Source organism: Metarhizium brunneum, chromosome 1 (assembly GCF_013426205.1).
Source record: "Metarhizium brunneum chromosome 1, complete sequence".
Lineage (NCBI taxonomy): Eukaryota > Fungi > Ascomycota > Sordariomycetes > Hypocreales > Clavicipitaceae > Metarhizium > Metarhizium brunneum.
This window is the reverse complement of record NC_089422.1, coordinates 169,015-188,607: the sequence shown is the minus strand read 5'-3', so window position 1 is coordinate 188,607 and position 19,593 is coordinate 169,015. Positions and strand designations below refer to the sequence as shown.

Genomic DNA, 19,593 nt, shown 5'->3' with positions numbered 1-19,593 from the left:
AGCAGATCTTTCTGGGACTGGGGGCCAGGTTGGGTGTATATTGTACAGCATGATGATTCATAGACAAAATTCGACCATGTGTCTTTAGATGAGAGCGTTCGTCGTTGGGTGGTGTGGCGTTGAGCCGAGGCGACAGTTTGGGCTATTGTTGCCGGTGGGTAAAGCGGACGTCATTTCGAAACGATTTCCGGGTTTCTTGCCGTGGAGCGCTTAAAGATACTTAATACCAGCGTCATTTGTCCATGTTGGTCTTGAGCCCCTGGGTTGATTTTTTTTGGCCAATTCGTTTTATACTACTTGCGAGATACTTGGCAGCTACTTGTCCCTTCACTCTACCTGACAATGGAGTCGCCGCACGAGAGTACAATGTTTGTTGCGTCGTTCTCGTCCGTCTAATAGCCCCCTTTACGAAACACAAGACCCAGACGGTGTGCATGCAGACGGATGCCTGTTTTGGCGGCCGCCCTGGAACCCGGTTCCTTGTTGTGTGATCGGCCTGTGGCGCCAGCTTTATATCAGTAGATGCGCCAAGAACGTTGCAACGGCGGCAACATGGGACGACAGCAGTGCAGCAGAGATGTTGAAATCTCGAGACCCGAGGACTACGAATGGGTCATTTGACGAGCTGGTACGCTGATAGTCTACAGGACGCGGACAGTAGCCTGGTCAACAAGTTACTTTAATTGTGGAAAACGCTCGACTTGTCGTAGCCGCACAATGCCATTCCAGAAAATCGCCAAACTGGCCCGGGGGGATCGCCAGGATCGTGAGGCACATGAAACGCCCAACAATTGTTGACATTCACTTGGTTGCCCGGGGAACTTGTCTATATAGTTTGATTTATCACGTCACCACGATACTTCTACGGTAAACAACGGGTGTTGTTGAGCCGGTGACCGACAACAGTCACGTTTATATTCATCACGTCTACATGCTTTCCGTGGGCTTGGCCAACCCGCCGCAACAAGACGGCCGTCGCTTACCTAAATCCAGAGCAAACATCCTGGTACACATTCTTCTCGAGCGCGGCAGCATCGGTAGGAACGTAGTTGAGGTACGTGGCATAGGAATACGTCCACCTAGGGTCGTTGAGCTCCGTCTTCCAGGTCCAGTAGATCCATCCGTCCATCCCGGGCTTCTCATAGAGCTGCTGCTGGGCGGTGAAGAAGCGTTTGAAGAAGCCGGCGTCCTTCCAGTCGACGCCGGACGTCATGCTCCATTCGCCCGTGACGGCAAAGGCCTGGCCATTGACGACGCGCGAGTCGGTGCACGCGCTGTGCATGAGGCGGCGCTGGTCGCCGTTGCTGCTGCCCAGCGCGAAGCCGATGTAGTTGTGGTCGTCAAAGGCCGTGGCGGGATCGCGGGCCACGGCGGCGGCGGCGCGCGCATCGCCAGCGTCCCATTTGCTCGACATGAACTGGACGTGCAGCCTCTTGGCGTCTGCGATGCCGAGGGCGGCCTCGGCGTCGCGGACGGCCTTGAGCGCGGCCGGGTAGTACTTTTGCACGAGGCCGGGGTCCTCTCCGGGAGCAGGGTAGCGGCCGGCGGCGTCGTGCCGCGAGACGGGCTCGTTGAGGACCTCGATGGTGCCGACGCTCGCGTACGCCGGGTTGGTGTGGATGCGGTTCGTCATCCAGGCGAGCCACTTCTCGGCGCGGCCAAAGTTGTAGTCGTTGAAGAAGCCGGCGGGCTGGTTGTTCTGGCCGGTGAAGGCGTCTTGTTGCTGGCCGCCCGGGGCGCCGTGGAGGTCGATGACGACGTAGATGCCCAGGTCGGCGGCTTTCTGGACCACGGCGTCGAGGTACGGGAGCATGCGGTCGCCGTCGGCAAAGGGCTCGCTGGCCTTGTCGACAATGTCCGTGTACGACCAGTACCCGATGGGGATGCGGATGGTGTTGAGGCCGACGTCGTGGACCGACTGCACGGTATCCGGGTTGATCCAATCTCGCCAGTGCTTCTCGAACTTTTGATTGCCGGCCTCTCGGTTGCCGCCCTTGTAGTGGTCGTTCATGCAGTCGAACTCAGAGGCCGAGCCGCCGCAGCCGAGGACGTTCCTCCATTCGTTCTGCATCATCCAGGGCTCGCAGATGAGCCAGCCCCCAAAGTTGACGCCGCGGATTTTGGTGACGCCATTGGGCAACGAGGGCTTGAAGCGTTTGCCGAGCTTCTCAAATCGAGCCGTCTGGTTGAAGGCTTGCAAGTCACGGTCCTGAGGGAGCCAGGCCGAGACGGCGCTCGCCAGACATAGCGGCCCAAGAATAGAGAGATGCATCGTGACTGTGATTGACGTGTCGAGTTGGCCTCTGACTTGAGTAGGTCGGCGAATGAGCTTCTTTTATAAGTAAACCCTCTGTGAATAGGGGCCCATAAAGGTTTTGGCATTAACTACCACGGGGTTAGTGTCGTGTTGATTGAATGGCATGTCGTTGGCCCGTTGTGACCTTTCGGCCCGTATGGAATAGTCACCAGATGCCGTGCTGCCGTACTGCCGTGCAGCAACAAGGGCGGATCAATTGCCTGATACCGTTGTCAGCTTACATGCTCAGGCCCAGTAAGCGTCAAGTCGTATGAGCTCAGAGTTGATGCTGCCTCTCTGGGGTTGGTGCAGCGGATTGTTGCCGACATGATTGTACCAAATAAGCAGCAGCCCGGACAAGATTTATCCCCCAACCAAGACTGTCAGAGAGAGACCCATTCCGTCCAGTGCATTACGTCTACAACTATTGTGTAGAGATGACGACGTCATGCCGAGAGGCTGCGGGAATAAGACAGCTTTGTCCCAAAATGTATGTGTCATGGAGTTGATTCCGGATCGGATGTGAGGAGTGCATAGGAAATGTGTATTTGCCATGCACAAAGTACCACCACTATGGGGACCATGTCTTACCATCCTTTTACTTGCAAGAATTGTATATTGATGTTGGGCATGATGCTCTCAGGTTGCTATCTCAGGGACATCTCGAGGGTCGTGGGAAATTAGCCCCAAACTCCACTCCGCTGCGGAGTTTCAACCTTCAGTGTTTTCATCTTCACACGCAGGCAAATTCATCCGCAACGACACAAAGCCACAAAAGAGAGGGCACGCGGCTCTATATACTTGGACACAACGCTGTGCGCATTGCCCAATTCCCGCTTAGTGTGCTGGTCGGATATTGACCCAGCACACCTGGGCCGCCGCTACCCTCGCGGTTCAATGTTCACCGCGGCCTCCGCGTTTCCCACGCCGTCCACCATCTCGGTTCTGAATGCCGCGTCGCTGCGCTCAACATGGCACCCAACAGCGTGATTCCGCGGGCGGTAAGACTGTCACTGCCAGGTGTGCCGCCGAGATGCTAAAACGTTGGGGATACAGTGTACGCATTGCCGCATTCGAAAGGTTTGTTGGCACGACATGGCCGGTGAACTGAAGCTCGCTGTTGACAGTCGCCGGGGGATATGCTAGATCCGATGCGATAGACAAAGTCCCTGCTCCAACTGCGTCACCTCCAACATCGCCTGTTCCTCCACGGGGCCCAAGAGTGCTGCCAACGAGACCGGAGCGCCACGTCGACTCCATGACCCGTACGTGATTCATGAAGCGCCCGACATCTTTGGACAACAATGGAGTGCTTAGCAGCGTGGCAGATGTCGGATTACGTCGATTCATGAGCGGCTGGATAAGCTCGAAAAGACGGTTGGCTCCCTTCTCGCGAGCAACAACCATTCTGGGAACCAAGAAAGGCGACTCGAGGACCCATCTAGCTCCAGCCAAGCGGGAGAATCCTCGCAGGAAGCATGGGAAACCGGCCAAACGTGTTTGCAACGTGGCGAGCCGCTCTTTGAGGGACAGGCCGATATGGCAAGCCGCATGCCCCAGCTACCAACCCTCGAAACCGATGAGCTTTCCCCGGTCGCCGATGAGGTGAGAAACTTGCGCGCTGCCATTCACCATCCGACGGCTACGATGACATCAAAAGAGACGTCACTAGATGCGAAGCAGCTCCGGACCCCGCAACTTTCAGCGAGTGTCGTCATTACACTGTTGCAAATCTTGAAGAGTATGAACTGTGAAATTTGCTACCAGCCTCCTTGCCATTGCTCTGACATTGTTAGCGCCCAGAAACGCCCCGGTTGCTGTTTGTTATGCATCCTATAAACGGGTGGGACTATGTAGAGAGCCTTGCGCAGCGCGTATACTTTCCCGTCGAGCCCATATCAACCGGAGAGCTCACAGTCTTCTACGGCATACTGTACAACGGGATCCGGGAGATTCTAGAACAAGACCAAACCTCGCATATCCCGACACCGCAATTCAAACACTACCAGGACGTCTGTTACAAGGCCTTCAGAGCGGGTGTGCAAGCGCACGAGTTGTATGCCGTGCCCAACTACGCCAACATACTTGCCCTCGCCATTGCGGTACGTGCGCTGATACTCTGTTTGCAGACATGTGAATCGCCCAAGCCATGACTGACCGCCAAGGTGTATTGGTAGATTCTTGATGTTCAGTTTCAGGGGAACCTGGAAGCACAGTGGCATCTCACCTCTGCTGCCGCCAGACATTGTCTTACCCTTGGGTACCACAGAGAGTCAACCATGCAGCATTTGCCGCCAGAAGAAGCAAAATCGTGCCGCCGTTTATTCTGGCACGTTTACCAGTCGAGCCAGAGCATGGTCTTGCCTCTGGGCAAGGCGCCCCTGATTCATGAATACGACGTGGACCTCCAACTCCCAGCGCCAGATCACGACCCTTCACTAGCTCCTTGGAACATGGCCCTCAACTTGTTCACCAAGTTCTTTACTCTGCAGGCAAACGTATACAAAAACTTGTATTCGCCCTTTGCAGCCAGTCTCCCCCCCGAATCAAGGCTCGCCAGTGTTGAGGAGTTATCCACGACCCTCAGAGAATGGTACCGCACGTGGAGTGCACTTGACTACTCCCGGGCGCAGCACAGCAAGGTCTTTCACGTCTTGTTTTTGCCAACAAAGGTTGCTTACTACTCACTCCTGGCACTCATCTACAGGGCGTCCACAACGTCGAGCTCCATCGAAGACGTCTCCGAAGAATGCTTCACGGCTGCCAGGGAAGGGCTGGAAGCCCATTTGTCGCTGTATCCTCCAATGTCAGCCATGGGAGCAGGGGCTCTGCAGCTGTACGCTGTTTGGTACGCGCCACATGATGCATTTCCAGCGACGAGCCGAGCATCTAACCCGTCTGGTGTTGTAGGGTATTTACTCGCTCGACCTTTACGCCATACATCATCACCTTTGTACACTGCATCTCCCACGCCGACAGGGATGATCTGGAAACGCTCCGCAAGGTGGCCGATACTCTTGACGAGATTGCAGCGGCGACAAACTCGTGCGAACGACAAGTGGGTGTCTGCAGGGCCCTGCACCGCACAGCGCAGGCCTTTATCGACTCTAACCAAACGCGACCCCGGCAGGATCAAATGACTCCATGTCACGACGGCGTTGTCCACCTGCCCCTGCAGAATTACAACCAAGAACCGTTTGACTGGGACCTGCTGCAATCCAACATGAACGATTGGGTGGTGGAGGGCATGATGACGGCGGCTGTCAACTTGGGAAGTGATTTGAATGCAAACGGGCCGCATTACAGCGAGCACCAGTGATCAAGCCCGTTTACACGTATTGCCGTGATGGGCGTGCCAGTTGGTGGCGAATGCGGATGATGCATTGCCCCTTTTGTTGCTATTCCGTGCTCTTATGAACCGGACCCCGAATCATCCCGTCAATGTAATATGACGACGCTTTTCGATCGGACTGCGTAGGTGCTTGAGTGACTGGCCATCTGTTGATTTTTAGTCATGGCAATTGATTGAGGGTACTATTAGATGGAGTGTGCGGACTTGCTACGAAAGGACGACCCAAATAGAGTCTCCGTGTTGGCACCACACTGCAGTGTCAATCACAAGCATAGCAGAAAGAGGCCGAAACATGAGAATTACTTCCTTTTCAATACCAAATCACTATATTGTTGCGGTTTAAAGCATCATTGTGTCTTGCGCTTGGACGTAGTTCAAGCGTAAAGTAGGCCTCGTCGGCGCGGGTTCTCCGTATGGCATCGGGCAGTCTCTTGTGATGGCGTTGGCTAGTGCAGAGCCAAGGCTATATGCTACAAATCCCACTCTGGCAAATATCCCTCGTTGAGAAGAGAGGTGGAGAAAGTGGTCCGACCTGCCGTATACACGGCGCCGTCTTTGTTCCTGGCGATGCAAGACGGCGGCCATGCCATGCGTACGGCTCCATGTCCGGAGCCGTGCCGGATATATCCCACCGTGAGCTATTGCCGAAGCCCGCCGACACGCGTGTCGTTGCCAATAAACGGCAGCAACCTCAGAGGTGGCCTTTAGCAGCACGGTAAAAGTCGGCATCTGTTCCGCTGTCGGCCACAACATCCCAGAACCACAAAGGTACCCGTTGCCGTCGAGGTGAAGCCATTGCGGATAGTCAACACCAGGTCGGTGGACTGGACCAGGGCTACCGGAGGCGAAGTCGAGGAACCCACTACACATGACCTTGGGGGAGGAACCTTGGGGGAGGAACGTTTGTGAACCGGGCATGGTCTGCGCCGTCTTGTGACAAGGACTGGTTCAACGAGCGAAAGCGCATGACACGCCAAGATGGCACTCGCTGTCGACGTTGTATACGATGCCCGTCGCACCATGGCATGAATGATGGCAGATGCTGCATTGGGCAGGCAACTGGGGCATGAATGGCCAACTGCATGAGATGGTTACTGTACAAGACCTCGATAACTCTGTTCGCACAGGCCAAGAACACGTGCCATGTAAAGACGACTCCGTCCATGGACACGGCCACTGATTCTGAATGGTCAAGACGGAGACGTGCAAAGGGCCGTAGGTGAAATCGGAGGGACGGCTCAATCTGGCAGGAGACGGCGCCAAGGCCAATCTCCAGTTTCGATGGGGCCGAGCACAACCAGCCAGGAGGAAGGAGCACAGAGTCAATATTTGAAGCTTAATTGTAACCATGCTCAGGGCTGCCCCTCTGGGCAGGTCGGCTTGGAGGCGCCCGGCCCGGCATGACTTGTTCCTTCAAGGACCGGGTGAATGACCCCTGCTGCCGTGTCGCGCGCCGGGACTGTCAAGCGTCGCTGGTGGCTCCCGCGCGAGATGTGAGACGAAAACCAGGCTCAAATAGGCAAGTACATGGGCGCTGGCGTGGCGTTTGACCACAGCCTCCCATCTCCCACCTGCTTGTCCGTATTCGCACTTTATCCGCAGCGTCGGCGGGTAACTCTGGCTTGGGGCGTTGTGCGAAGACGACGCCAGACCTTGCTACCCGGATGGCATGCGCATCTATGTGTGATGGGGGGGCGCGCTTGGATTTGGACCTGATAGATGGTGTGGAGAAGGGAACTTGCTCACGAGCTGCCCTTTCAGTGAGCCAGTCTGCGGTGCTGATCGTTTTACACGCAGCACGGGGATCTTGGGAAAGCTATAAGAGGGCGCTGCCGTCCTCTATGCCGCGGATCGTCCTGCAGCCGCTTTACCCCGTCCTGTTCTGTCAACATTCAAGTGCTAGAGCCACTCGCAATGCCTTCCATGTCCAAGCTCGCTCTCCTGGCCCTGTTGGCCGCCGTTCCGGGCCTCGCCGCCCCGCCCGGCCTCACACGCCCGGCCGACCTGCGTCTGATCAAGACGTCGGAATCGGATCCCGGGCAGTGGGTCACGGAGCAGGAGGAGTTTGATCGTTTCATATCCCAGAACATCGGATTCATAGACATCACCGACGTCGAGGACGACGAGGTGCTCTCCATCCTGTCGGCCGATCCGTCCGGGCAGGACGCCCAGCGACAAGCCGTCACGTACCCCAATGGCGCGCTGCACCTGGACCAAGGCAACAAGTTGCTGGCAAACGTCACCACCGACGGGCCCAAGAGCTGGCTCAAGACGTACTCGGAGTAAGATGCCGTCTACTCCATGCCCCCCATGCGTGTCCGCCGTCCCGTCTCACACCCAGCAGGTTCCACACGCGGTATTACCAGTCCGGCACGGGGCTCCAGGCCGCCAACTGGCTGTTCAACCAGGCCAAGCAGCTCGCGGCGCCGAATCCAGCCATCACCGTGCAGCGCTTCAACCACACCCGCTTCCAGCAGCCGTCCATCATTGCGCGGCTGCCCGGAAACAGCTCCAGCCTGGGTACGTCGTCGCACACTCTACAGCACCATATCCATATCCAACTGACTTGACTTTGTCCTGACTCACCTTTGCAGTGGTCGTCGGCGCGCACCTCGACTCCATCGGGAGCAGCCCGACGGGGAGGAGCCCCGGCGCCGACGACGACGGCTCCGGCACCGTCGTGGTCCTCGAGGCGCTGCGCGTGCTCGCGGCCTCGGGCCTCCGGCCCCGAAACACAATCGAGTTCCACTGGTACGCCGCCGAGGAGGTCGGCCTCCTCGGGTCCCAGGACGTCTGGGCCAGCTACAAGGCCGCCGGGCGCAGCGTCGTCGGCTACCTGAACCAGGACATGGCGGGCTACTCGCCCACCGGCGTCCCGGCCGTCTTCCAGGACTACGTCGACGCCGGGCTGACGCGCTACGTGACCGCCCTGATAGGGGACTACCTGCACGTCAAGCCGGGGACGTCCAAGTGCGGCTATGGGTGTTCGGACCACGCGAGCGCGCGTGCTAATGGCTTCCGTGAGTTTGCTTTTTTTCTATCCGTGGAGAAGCGTTGTGCTAAGTGCTGCAGCTGCGGCGTTTGTGGCTGAGGACACGTTTGAGAATTCAAACAAGTATATCCATTCTGCGAATGACGTGAGTGCCTCTGTGCTGTAGTAGAATGTAATCGCTGGCTAACAGGCGCTAGACGTATGACAAGATCATGTGGCCGACTATTCTGCTTCACGCCAAGATGGTTGTGAGCTACCTCTTGGAAGCGTCGTACATTTAGGGCCAACATTGAACAATGGCCGGCATCATGTTAAGAGTCCTGTATATATCCCGCTCATGAGTGTAAATACATTTCACCCGATTACTTGCTACATAGTTTACTTTTTGAACAAGGAAACATGGACTTGCGCAGGCCCATCCGACATGTGTGCGGTTTCATTACGCTGTCCTTGACCTGCGGCAGGTTATTCGAGAGGAACTTAGACGGACTCGCCCTTGGACATTTGCACATTTGGCGTCAGAATACTCGTCCACAAACTGGGTGTGAAGAGTCAATCAATACATGCAGTCACATGTGCAGCAACAAATGTGGCGCTAGTAGAGCGCCGTGGCGCCTCCAGACTGCCAATGAGGCCATGGCACCACATCCGAAACAGGAAACAGGAAAAAGGTAAAAAGGTACATGTGTAAATAAACAGTGCAGCAATCATGCCGATAATTGTATTGCGTTTCAAAGCTAATGGTAAACATACATATATAGCTTCTTGGTATAACGCCTACAAGCGATAGGAAGCGTTTCAAAGGTAAAGGTAAACAAACATACACACGGAGGTTCTCGCTATGACGCCTACGAGCGATAGGAAACGCTATAAATGCTAAACTCGCCAAACCTTGCCTCCCAGTCCACAGCCGCCGCCGCCGACACGGTGCCGTTGGCCGCGCGCCGCCTACTCTTTTGATTCGGCGCCACAAACGAAGAGGCCGGCTTGTTGGCCAGGCTGAGGCGGTACTTGGCCCCTCTGGGGTTATACGTGATGCGAAAGGCCTGCGCGCTGCCGACGTCGGATGTCAGCAGGCCGACGGGCGTGCCGGCAATGTACTTCTTGTCCGCGGCGGACTGGATGGTAAACTCGGTGCCGGTGCCGACGGCGTGGACAATCCAGCGCTGGCGGGGGTCGCTGTGGTTGCGCGTCGCGGGCGCGAAGCTGACGACGATGCCGGCGTAGCTGGCGAGCGCGAGGCCGAGCGTTTCAAACGTCAGGTAACGGCCCTCGGTGAGCTGGCCGCGCACCCGCTTGAAGCCGTCCTCGACGAGCTGCGCCATGTCCTGGCCGGCGTTCTCCTTGCCGTACGGGATCGGGGGCTTGGTGCTCCGGTGGTCCTGGAGGCACTTGGCCGCGCCGACCCACGGCCCGGTGAGGGAACCAAGACTAAGGTTTCCGCTCCAGTGGGAGCCGTCGTCGGGGAGGGATTCCGGCGTGTCTACCGCGGTGATGCGGGGGGTGGACAGGTCGGGCTTGTCTGGTGGTTAGCTTTCGAAATAGCTTCTAGACTCCAACGGCCGACTCACATGGTCAAAGTCAAAGGCATTCACCAGATTCGACATGTGGTCGCGGCGCCATTGCGTCAGCGCCTTGGTCCGCACGTCTTTGTAGCCGTGGGCGGCGGCCCAGGCCTCGACAAACTGAATGTCCGAGGTGTGGTCTGTAAACTCGGTGAAGACGTTGCCGCCTCGCGTCCAGGGCGAGATGATGAACCGGGGCGTTCGCCAGCCTACACGTAGCCACAGGACATTGCGGGTCAGTACAAATGTCGTCAAGTGTCCCTGGTATAATGTAGCCACGCGACGTACCTGGTCCCAGAGGGACGTCCCCGAACTGGTTGTACGGATCCTTGAGCCACTCGCCGGGCGTGCCCTTGGGCGCAACAACCGGAACGACGTGGTCGGCCCAGCCGCCCTGCTCTGTAGTTGGATTTGGACCTGGTTAGCCAACGAAAAAAAAAAAAAAAAAAAGACGGGGTGAAACATACCGTCATAGCTTATGACCAGAACCGTCTCGTTGTACGCCGGGCTCTGGGTGATGGCGTCCACCACCTTCTTTTGCAGCCAGGCGCCGTCCTTGGGCAGGTTGGGCGCGTGTTCGCTCTGCTCCTGCGGGCCGACGATCCAACTCACCTGCGGCAGCGTGCCCTTGGCCGCGGCGTCGTAAAAGGCGTCGAGCCCCGGGTACGAGTTGCCCCTGGTGCGGAGCGCGGAGCCGTTTTTCGCCGTCTGGTACTGCTCAAAGTAGGCCAGCATGTTGTCCTCAAAGTTGTCCATGTCCTGCCACACCTGCCAGGAGATGCCGGCCGCTTCTAGATACTCGGGGAACGTCTTCCACACAAAGGGGAAGCAGTTGAGGCCCGGCGCCTCGCAGCCTGCACGCGGGTCAGCCAATGATGTAGACGGGCTGGTGAGCAAAGACAAGACAAGACGACGTACCCGGCGAAGCGCTGTTGTCGATAATCATGCCGCCGGTGCCGTCCGGGTTGGTGGGCGAGCCGGGGATGTTGACGGAGCCGCTCATCCAGGTGATGCGGTTCGGGTCCGTGGCGGCCAGGATGCTCTGGGAGGCCATGTCGGCCACGGTCCAGCCCTCGGCAATGTCAAAGTGCGTGGGAATGTCGGCGCGCGTAAAGTAGCCCAGGCTGTAGGGCCCGTCGGCCTGCGCCCAGTTGTTGCCGAGCCCGCCGTTGTAGGCCGCGTGCATCGTGGCCCAGCCGTTGTCGCCGGCGCCCATGCATTGCGTTGCCTCGAGCCACTCGCCGCCGAGGTGGTTGATGTGCCAAGGCTTGAGGATGTCGACGCCGTTCTGGGGGGAAATGGGTCTGGGAAGAGTCAGCTAAGAGTTGGTTGCACGGGACATCTGGAGATTGAGAGTCGAGTCGAGGGTGCCTGTATATCTACATACTGCTCGAATGTAGACCGCCCGTCTCGGTTGACTTGCACATTCGGGTCGCCAAAGCCGCGAACACCGGCCATGGTGCCGAAATACTAGAACCGTTAGAACATTGAGCCGTCTGGTCCGTCTTGTAACTGAGCTGCCCCGACTTACATGGTCAAAGGCGCGGTTCTCCTGCATAAACAGCACAATGTGCTTGACGTCTCTGAGCGAGCCGGCCCGGACAGCCGTGGCCGTGGCCAAGACGGCGGCGGCGAAGGAGAGTCTGCGGTGCATCTTGGTTCCTGATTCTTGAGGGCCCTGCCTCGGTGGTGATGTGCTCTTGCGGAACACCCTGGCAGTTTATACAAACCACGCCAGAGATGGCTTGCGGGCTCGCCGCGCAATGTGCTATGGTCCAAAAACACGGCTCCTCGTCTACGAAATACAGACTGGCTGCCGGTGTACCGCCCCTCCACCAGGCCAGTTCGTCCTCACGGTGCTCGGGGTGGAGATGCTGGAGAACCCTGGTTGAATGGATGCGCACGTGGGTCAAGTCATGAGGAATGAATTGTCGAGAGCACCGGGCTGTGTGATGTGTTGCGGCAATATTCGCATGCAATGGCGTCGAGGGTGTCGAGACGGCTGGCCCGCGTGCAAATGCTCCGATTCGACGATTTAGGAAGGAACAGAAGCGAGGAGTTGGTGAGAGCCGAGAGGAAAGAGAGAGCCGGGGTTGACACTGCTTCTTGGTCCTCGCCGCCGCCTTCCAAGTTGACAGAGTTTACGGCCTGGCCCGGTAGTCTTGGCGGTGTTGCGTGTAAACATCAAAGTTCTGTGCAAATGCTGTTTCTCTTGCTCCCCGTGGCCATCCATCGTATTCTCTCTACCCCCTCGCCACTCCCTCGACATGAGCCACCAGACGGCAGGACGCACACGGACACGGGACATGCAAGGGGAAAAAAACTAAACCTCCATGTGCAGTTGCCTCACACGCAGTGACCGCCCAGGTTGTGGGTCGTCATCTCCGTCTGGTGCTAGTTCAACATCAAATGGCAGTTGCGGCCTCGAGCTGCCCCTTCCAACCTAGTCGAGTTGGTGTTGCAGCCTGCCATCTTGTGGAAATGAGCAAATGAAGCGACGCAACACAAGACACACTTTGGCCGCCCTGCTGATCCAACTCGTCAAAGGGTCAAGTCGACTCAATCCGTTTCGGTCCCCATGATATCAATTGATTCCCAAAACACCCCCGGCACCCCCGCCGCCCCCGCCGCCCGCCAAGCACGAGGGGCCACCCGATCTGCCGATTGGGCTTCAAGTCTCGACTATTTCCAGACCCGTCGGCGCGGCCATGGTGAAGCTCTTGGCGATCCTAGCCCATTGTCGTGTATTGTGTCAAGTTGCCATGATTCATCAGCCCATATGCCCGAGTTGCCATTCGCCCCGTTGTTTCTATTGTGAAGGCGCACTCAAAGCCGCCGCTTGTCAAGACGCAAGACGCAAGACGCAAAACTCAAACGTCGGTCAACTGCGACCGTTGGCCTTGCCATGTGAATGCCGCCTTGGCATCGCCAATTTATTTTACCTTTTTTTCTTCTCCTTTCTTTTTCTTTGCTCCCTCCATGTCCCTCTCGAACCCCGCCTTGTCGAGTGCCCGTCTTGAATTTTGCTTGTGCGACCCAAACTAGGCGACGCTGCCAAGAAGCTGGTCTTGTGTGTTTCTTGTTGTTTGCCCGACGTCAAAGCAGGCAAATTGTACCGAGTACCTGGTCGGCATCGTGCTCCCGAGTCCTCCATATCGGGCGAATGCATCATCACCGTCCATAGAGCGATGCTTGCCCCCCGCCGCCAAGCATGCCTTTTCCTTTTGACGCAAATTGGCCGCGTCGTAGATCGGGCCCTCCCCCATCGCGGCGGACGTACGCCGTGGCACTGGGAGGCGTCATCATCGCCGCCATCTGCCTCTTCTTGACCTACTTTCTCCTCACCAAGAAATCGAAGAATCCATTTCCCCTTTCCGCCCCGTTTTTGAAAACTGCCACGAGTACGGACGCCGGTTCGGCAAGCCAACAAGGCGTCTTGAATACCGCCGTCCTGCACCCGGAGCATCATGTCCATCGTGCGCCGACGACGCTTCACCTGCGTTGGAACATCACCCTGGAAAATCGCGCCCCCGACGGGGTTTCGAAGCCAGTGTACTTGATCAACGGTATTTTGTTTCCTGACCCATCGCACTCCATCAAACCTGACTAACCTGGCCGTCTAGGTCAATTCCCGGGGCCCGTCATCGAGGTCCGGTCTGGAGACGAGTTGGTCATTGATGTGCATAATGGCGTGGACCAAGTTGGCCATCCGGGCATTGCCATGCATTGGCACGGGCTGTCGATGGAAGGTGCGTATCCCGTCTTTCGTACCGAGTCGGCTGGGACACATTTTGACCCGAGGAATAGGCAGCAATGAAATGGATGGCGTGGTAGGTTTGACGCAGTGCGCTATCCAACCATTACAAACATTCACATACCAATTTCGCATCCCGCATGATCAAGAGGGAACATTTTGGTAAAGGGAATCCATCCGTCACTTCATCTCTCCCTGGCTAATCCAGCTGTTCAGGTACCACGCTCATTCGGCTCTGCAGCGTGCCGATGGCCTCTATGGTGGACTCATTGTCCACCGGCCGCTTCAAGACGGGGGGGAAGGGGATGACGTCTTGTACGGCTACCAGAAAGAGCAACTTTTGCTCATCGGGGACTGGTATCACCGGACCGCAGACGAGGTTTTGGATTGGTTCGTTGACCCGGACCATTATGGACTGGAGGTATGTCACCCACGTATCCGTCAAGCGCAGCCCAAAGCCAACCATTGCGATTCAGCCTGCTCCCGACTCTCTTCTTTTGAACGGAAGAGGGCGCTTCAATTGTTCCATGGCCGTCAAGGCACGCCCGGTTGAGTGCCAAGACGTGCAGAGGCCCATTCTTGGACTACTCGACGCCCAGCGCATTCGACTTCGCGTCATAAACACGGGGTATGTCGCCATCTTTGCTCTGCGCCGAGTACGAATGCTAACAACATGGATAGAGTTTCGGCAGCATTCAGCCTGGCTGTGTCCAATGGTGTCATGGAGCTCATCACCGTAGACGGCGGATATCCCGTGGACAAGCAAACGCCGGGCACCAAAGCCATTGGCCTGCTCTATCCGGGAGAACGCATGGACATGATTCTAGATCGAACATGGGAGTATTCCCACTCTTCTGGGCATGCCATCTCGACGAATCTAACGGTTGAACTCGATAGGGAGTGAGTTTCCACCAACAGGCAAACACCCCAGCCATTACCTGCCTACTCGTAATTAACCACCAGTGTACATGTGTAGGAATATGCCATTGTGGAACTTTGCCCTGACCCGGACTCAGTCCTTCCAGATGCAATCAACCGGTCGTGTAAACAAGGCGGCCCCGACACACGCTCTTCCACGGAGACGGTCAGTGGATGTACTCAATCTCGCCGACGTGTTGGGGCAACCCGTCGAAGCGCAGCTCGGACTTGGACGGCAACCAGATGAACAGGCGGTTCTGTATTCCACCATGAAGATCCGAGCTGCCAACCACAACCGCCCAGTGGGCTCGATCAACCACACATCCTGGATCACCCCGGATGCCAAGGCCCAACCCCTGTTGACACTGGAACGTCAAGAGTGGGAGGCCGCTGTCCCCCAGCCTACCAGGGTGCACAAGTTTGACGTCCCTTGGCTGAAGGAGTCTGGCGTAGACAGATGGGTTGACGTGGTGGTGAACAACTTTGATGATAGGGGGCATCCTTTCCACCTAGTACGTATTGACCCTAACCCTTTCCGCAACCTCACTGCCGATCATCTATCTGACAATTCATCCTCGGATAGCACGGCTACGAGTTCTTTGTCGTGGCACAAGCCCAGGGGACTGGAATGTACAGAGGGTATAACCCCTTTGACCCGCAGAGTGTGGCCGACGCCGCGCCCTTGAACACGCACAACCCGCTGCGCAAAGATACCGTCTACGTGCCCTCCATGGGCTACGTGGTGATGCGCTTTCCCCTGCGCAATGACGGCCTGTGGCTTTTGCACTGCCACGTCTTGTGGCACCAGGCGGTTGGAATGGCGAGCGTGATACAAGTTGGTCGAATCTCGGAATCCCTGCAACAGAAGTCGAGAAGAACGTGTTTACCGGCGTAGAAGGATTTCGGTTTCTTGTCTAACTAGCACACGTGGCGTCGGCGTTGGGCTGCTACTTGGGGTTCACTGGGACTATTCCTAGCGACTGTCGCGTTGTAGCAAACTGTATTATACTATTCATAACCCGGAGGCCTCTATTGCTGTTCTTGTATGACTAGTTTTACGAATATCTCTATTTCCACAACCCTGCTTTGCTGGCGAGTTTGTTGCACGGTAGCCACAAGCCTCGTGTCTACCATGGTCGGAAGAGTAAGGGCTTGGATTAGTTTTAGGTGCATCAATATACCTATATTTCCCCCATCACTTGATTCCATCGCCGGCGCGACAAAGAAGATGCTCGCGTCTGAAAATGGCTTCTGGCAGCGCCGAGTTTGGGCACTGGTACTCCATCATGTAATAAAAATCGAGCCCTCGACTTCCACGTGGCCGAGGCATCAAGTTGGTTTCTAGCTTTAGGTCTAGGGGCAAAAACCACCGAGACCTCTCTACTGTGGCAACGTCTTAGTCAAGTAGTAACATTGAAGCTTTATACTGTCCGTATTTCCATATTTACCTCATTGCCAGCCCTTGGCACCTCCTCCTCAACGAGCCTCTCAGTAGGTGCAGAGATCAATATTGGCAGGCGAGGAAGCCTTGCCCCAGTTCCAGGCTGGGTTCAAAACCGAGACATGGCGAAGGTTGTTCCTCGCCCAGAACTGGTAGTCGCCGTTGCGAAAGTCGTCGCCCGAGTTGGGGGGGCACGTATCCTTGAAGCTGGTCGTGTGCCAGTCCTGGTGGACGGAGTGGTGAAACTTGCCAAAGTAGAACTTGCCGTGGTCGCGGTTCCTTTGCCGGAAGGCTTGCCAGTCGTCCGTGCTAGACGGGAGACGAAGCGTCAGTCGGGGGCTGCGGGATAAACCACCCGTCGTGAGTGGTGACTTACCCGTCGAACGTGTCGTTGACGTCGCCCCAGTTGATTTGCTTGTGGTTGCTGTCCTGCTCCATCTTGACTGTGTCGCGGACCCAGTTGTCGCCGCCGGTGTCTCTGAAACTCACTACTATGCCCTCCCAGTCGCTCTTGTGGCCTGTGTCTTTCTTGAAGTAGACGTAGTATATTATCTTCCAGGTGTTGGCGCACTTCTTGGCGGACCAGTACGTGGGGATGGTGGAGAAGGGCTCGCCGGCGACGTTGCCGTAGAAGGTGTTTGTGCCTTGCCACTGCGGCTGCGGCGGGCAGTTGTGGGAGAGCTTGTTGATGTTGCAGTTGTCTGTGTCGACGCCGTTCGTCTGGTGGCCCTGGCCGTCTTCGGCGGCGGACGGCATGCAGGTGCCCGATGGCATGTACCACATGGGCGCGGCGGCTTCGGCGGCAGCGAGGCCGTTGTTGTTGGTGAAGGCGTTGCCGGGGATGGCGTTGTTGGCCATGGCCGTCTGGGCCCCGAGCAGAAGGGCCGAGGTGACGAGTCGGGTGATGGTTTTCATTGTCGTTTGAGCGCCGTTGTTGGGCCGTGTATGTATATGAGCGGAATCTCTGAGGGAGACTGGCCAGGAGGGTTTGTGACATCTTTATAGGAGGAGCTGGCATCGAAGCTCTTGCAACGGCGTGACTATACTAATACCATGGCTGGCGAGTCATGCTTTGACTGAGACTTTTCATTTCTTCTGCGTTGGGGGCCATCCGATGCTACCTTGCTATTGCTGCGCAGTAATGGCATCAGCGGATGCTTCGGTTCCCGTCTGACCGCCATCTATTAGTATGAGAAGCTGAGCTGGTGGTCCAGGCCTGGCGGCGTGTAACATCTTGGCCGGGGGACAGCTGCGGCATGAGTAATATGGGACGTGTGGCTCGAGACAAGAACATGTTGAGAGTAAGTTTTGTTATTTGTGCAAGTATCTGGTATATAGAGCCAGTGTTGAGTACCTAGACAGCACGACGCCGAGAGTTGAGCCATGAGGCACAAGCCGTTGAATGCAGCATCTCGGCCAAAATGGGGCGCAGATACAACGTGGACGCGGAACTCTGCGCCTCGGACGATCTGGAGTTCCTGAATTCGGGTCGGGTCGAAACACGCACAAGTAAGCCGCCACTCAGCCGGCATTGTAGTCTCAGACGCTCCACGGCTTAGGGTTCAGGTCGCATCGACGGGTGTAATATTTTGCCGGTCAGAGTCCTATTCTTCCCCCAATCACATGCCAGCTTGTGCCGTGGGACAAGAAGGATGGAAACTGCCATTGGGGGCCGTGACAACATTGCCATCAAGCATGGGATGAACCCCAGTTGACGCCAAAAGTCAGCGGTTGCTCTAGTCATAAACATCCATCCGTACGGGTCATTGTATTGTAAAGCTCTTTATGACTGTGGTCTATTATCTGGTTTCAGACTGCCCGTACAATAACTAGCAGTCAACCGGACCGTCAACGGAAAAGGCCTCTGTTCGTAGTTGTATTTTTCTCCCCAAAGCACCAGTCTTCATGTCTCATGAGCAGCTGGTAGACGCCGTGGCAAATATGTTGCCGGAATGTGAGAGAACGACAATCGGCGTGTGCCCATGTAAGCGGAGGCTTAGTCGGTATTCACTGAGGAGAGTCCAATATGAATAGCTGGAAATCAGGCCGCAACTTGTTACATGAGTCGTGAGAAATATCAAGCCGAGACCAAACATCAATATTACAGAGAGAGCTGAAATAGATGGAATATCTAATTTCCCACCTATTGTATGGCCTGGTGTCTAACACGGCAAGAACGCCATTATCCTGTGCGACAGAACAAATTTACATGCAGTGTTTCCACTGTAATTACGATTTACGGACTTGGCTGATGCGTATAACTTGGCTAGTTATTCGCGGCACACAACTACCCCAAGTAAGTGAGCCCCTGGAATCCAAATGCTTTTCAAGTACAGAGTGTGCTGAAAGGGCCTTCAGGGAGTGAGAATTGGCCACAGAAGATGAGAAACGCTTGCTCAATATCAGAGGCGAGAGTAGTAGAACTGGATTCATTACAGTCGAGACTCATGAATATTACCCAAACAATTCGATTACGATACGGAACATGCTTCGGTACGAACAGGTGTAGAGTATTAGATGTAGTAGCAGGATTAAACACAGTAAGTGACCAGCATCACCATGCTGTTGAAGGCATCATTTGGATCTATCATGCCAGATGGCCCCTGAATAAAGGATGATGCCGATGAGCTGCGCATGATGAGTGGTGAGCAAGAATACTGTGTTGCGCTAATCACCAGCATCGCCAAGAGGTTTTCCCCATGCCCTAAACCATTGCAACTCAATTCATGGACCATTATTTTCAGATTGACTGGCTGCGGAAAGATCTTTCGACGGTCGCGAGGTCCTAAGGGCGGCTTCCACAGCCAGGAGAACAACTCCAAGGGTATGTTGGACGCACCAAGTTGCCCATGGTACGTCAATGTCGGGCTATCAAACCAAGCATCTCTGGCAGCACATCCAGGCTTACATAGCTAACATGTGCAAATAAACCTTTGCTGTTGCGGCGGCCACCTTGAGGATGACGGCATCATTCATCCAAGGCACTCACGGGCTAAAGGAGCCGACTGGAAGACCAAGACATTTTCCGATCTGCAAAGCCAAGGTGACAGCTGGTGGCGAACATCAAGTAGAAGAATGGAGATGGAAAATCAGACCCCCGGGAATTTGGGGATCGGCCTTGCTCTTCGAGTACATGCGCCATGTTTCCGCATGTATATTTTATTCCCAATACTTTGCGTATTGCAAGTATGCATTAGGCAATGCTGGTCGCCAAAACTACAAGCGCCATGAAAATGCAAAAATCTGTATACAAAACCCGCATCAAACACTCTATA

The 19,593-nt window shown here is 56.0% G+C and overlaps 6 protein-coding genes across 6 annotated transcripts; 3 read left to right on the top strand and 3 right to left on the bottom strand.

The window, feature by feature from the left end:
* Positions 1 to 979: 979 nt before the first annotated feature.
* Positions 980 to 2,272, bottom strand: exgB (Glucan endo-1,6-beta-glucosidase B; the record flags this gene model as incomplete). The annotated part of the gene is made up of 1 exon (XM_014687521.1): positions 980 to 2,272. One exon carries the CDS (start codon positions 2,270 to 2,272, stop codon positions 980 to 982), a length of 1,293 nt encoding a protein of 430 aa, XP_014543007.1.
* Positions 2,273 to 3,267: 995 nt separating this feature from the next.
* Positions 3,268 to 5,615, top strand: G6M90_00g000590 (uncharacterized protein; the record flags this gene model as incomplete). The annotated part of the gene is made up of 7 exons (XM_066129488.1): positions 3,268 to 3,297; positions 3,353 to 3,376; positions 3,443 to 3,561; positions 3,625 to 4,037; positions 4,100 to 4,398; positions 4,474 to 5,144; positions 5,207 to 5,615. 7 exons carry the CDS (start codon positions 3,268 to 3,270, stop codon positions 5,613 to 5,615), a joined length of 1,965 nt encoding a protein of 654 aa, XP_065985809.1.
* Positions 5,616 to 7,562: 1,947 nt separating this feature from the next.
* G6M90_00g000580 (uncharacterized protein) lies at positions 7,563 to 8,921 on the top strand (the record flags this gene model as incomplete). The annotated part of the gene is made up of 5 exons (XM_014687523.1): positions 7,563 to 7,930; positions 7,993 to 8,168; positions 8,243 to 8,668; positions 8,721 to 8,785; positions 8,838 to 8,921. The coding sequence occupies 5 exons, from the start codon at positions 7,563 to 7,565 to the stop codon at positions 8,919 to 8,921; spliced, it is 1,119 nt and encodes a 372-aa protein (XP_014543009.1).
* A 567-nt stretch (positions 8,922 to 9,488) lies between these two features.
* On the bottom strand, positions 9,489 to 11,859 carry plcN_0 (Non-hemolytic phospholipase C; the record flags this gene model as incomplete). The annotated part of the gene is made up of 7 exons (XM_014687524.1): positions 9,489 to 10,157; positions 10,212 to 10,414; positions 10,494 to 10,604; positions 10,673 to 11,059; positions 11,124 to 11,509; positions 11,593 to 11,675; positions 11,737 to 11,859. The coding sequence occupies 7 exons, from the start codon at positions 11,857 to 11,859 to the stop codon at positions 9,489 to 9,491; spliced, it is 1,962 nt and encodes a 653-aa protein (XP_014543010.1).
* A 1,557-nt stretch (positions 11,860 to 13,416) lies between these two features.
* On the top strand, positions 13,417 to 15,772 carry lcc1 (Laccase-1; the record flags this gene model as incomplete). The annotated part of the gene is made up of 8 exons (XM_014687525.1): positions 13,417 to 13,771; positions 13,829 to 13,954; positions 14,013 to 14,121; positions 14,176 to 14,380; positions 14,436 to 14,587; positions 14,641 to 14,859; positions 14,936 to 15,389; positions 15,461 to 15,772. The coding sequence occupies 8 exons, from the start codon at positions 13,417 to 13,419 to the stop codon at positions 15,770 to 15,772; spliced, it is 1,932 nt and encodes a 643-aa protein (XP_014543011.1).
* Positions 15,773 to 16,365: 593 nt separating this feature from the next.
* On the bottom strand, positions 16,366 to 17,233 carry G6M90_00g000550 (uncharacterized protein; the record flags this gene model as incomplete). Its single annotated transcript, XM_014687526.1, has 2 exons — positions 16,366 to 16,627; positions 16,695 to 17,233. 2 exons carry the CDS (start codon positions 17,231 to 17,233, stop codon positions 16,366 to 16,368), a joined length of 801 nt encoding a protein of 266 aa, XP_014543012.1.
* Between the last annotated feature and the right edge of the window lie 2,360 nt (positions 17,234 to 19,593).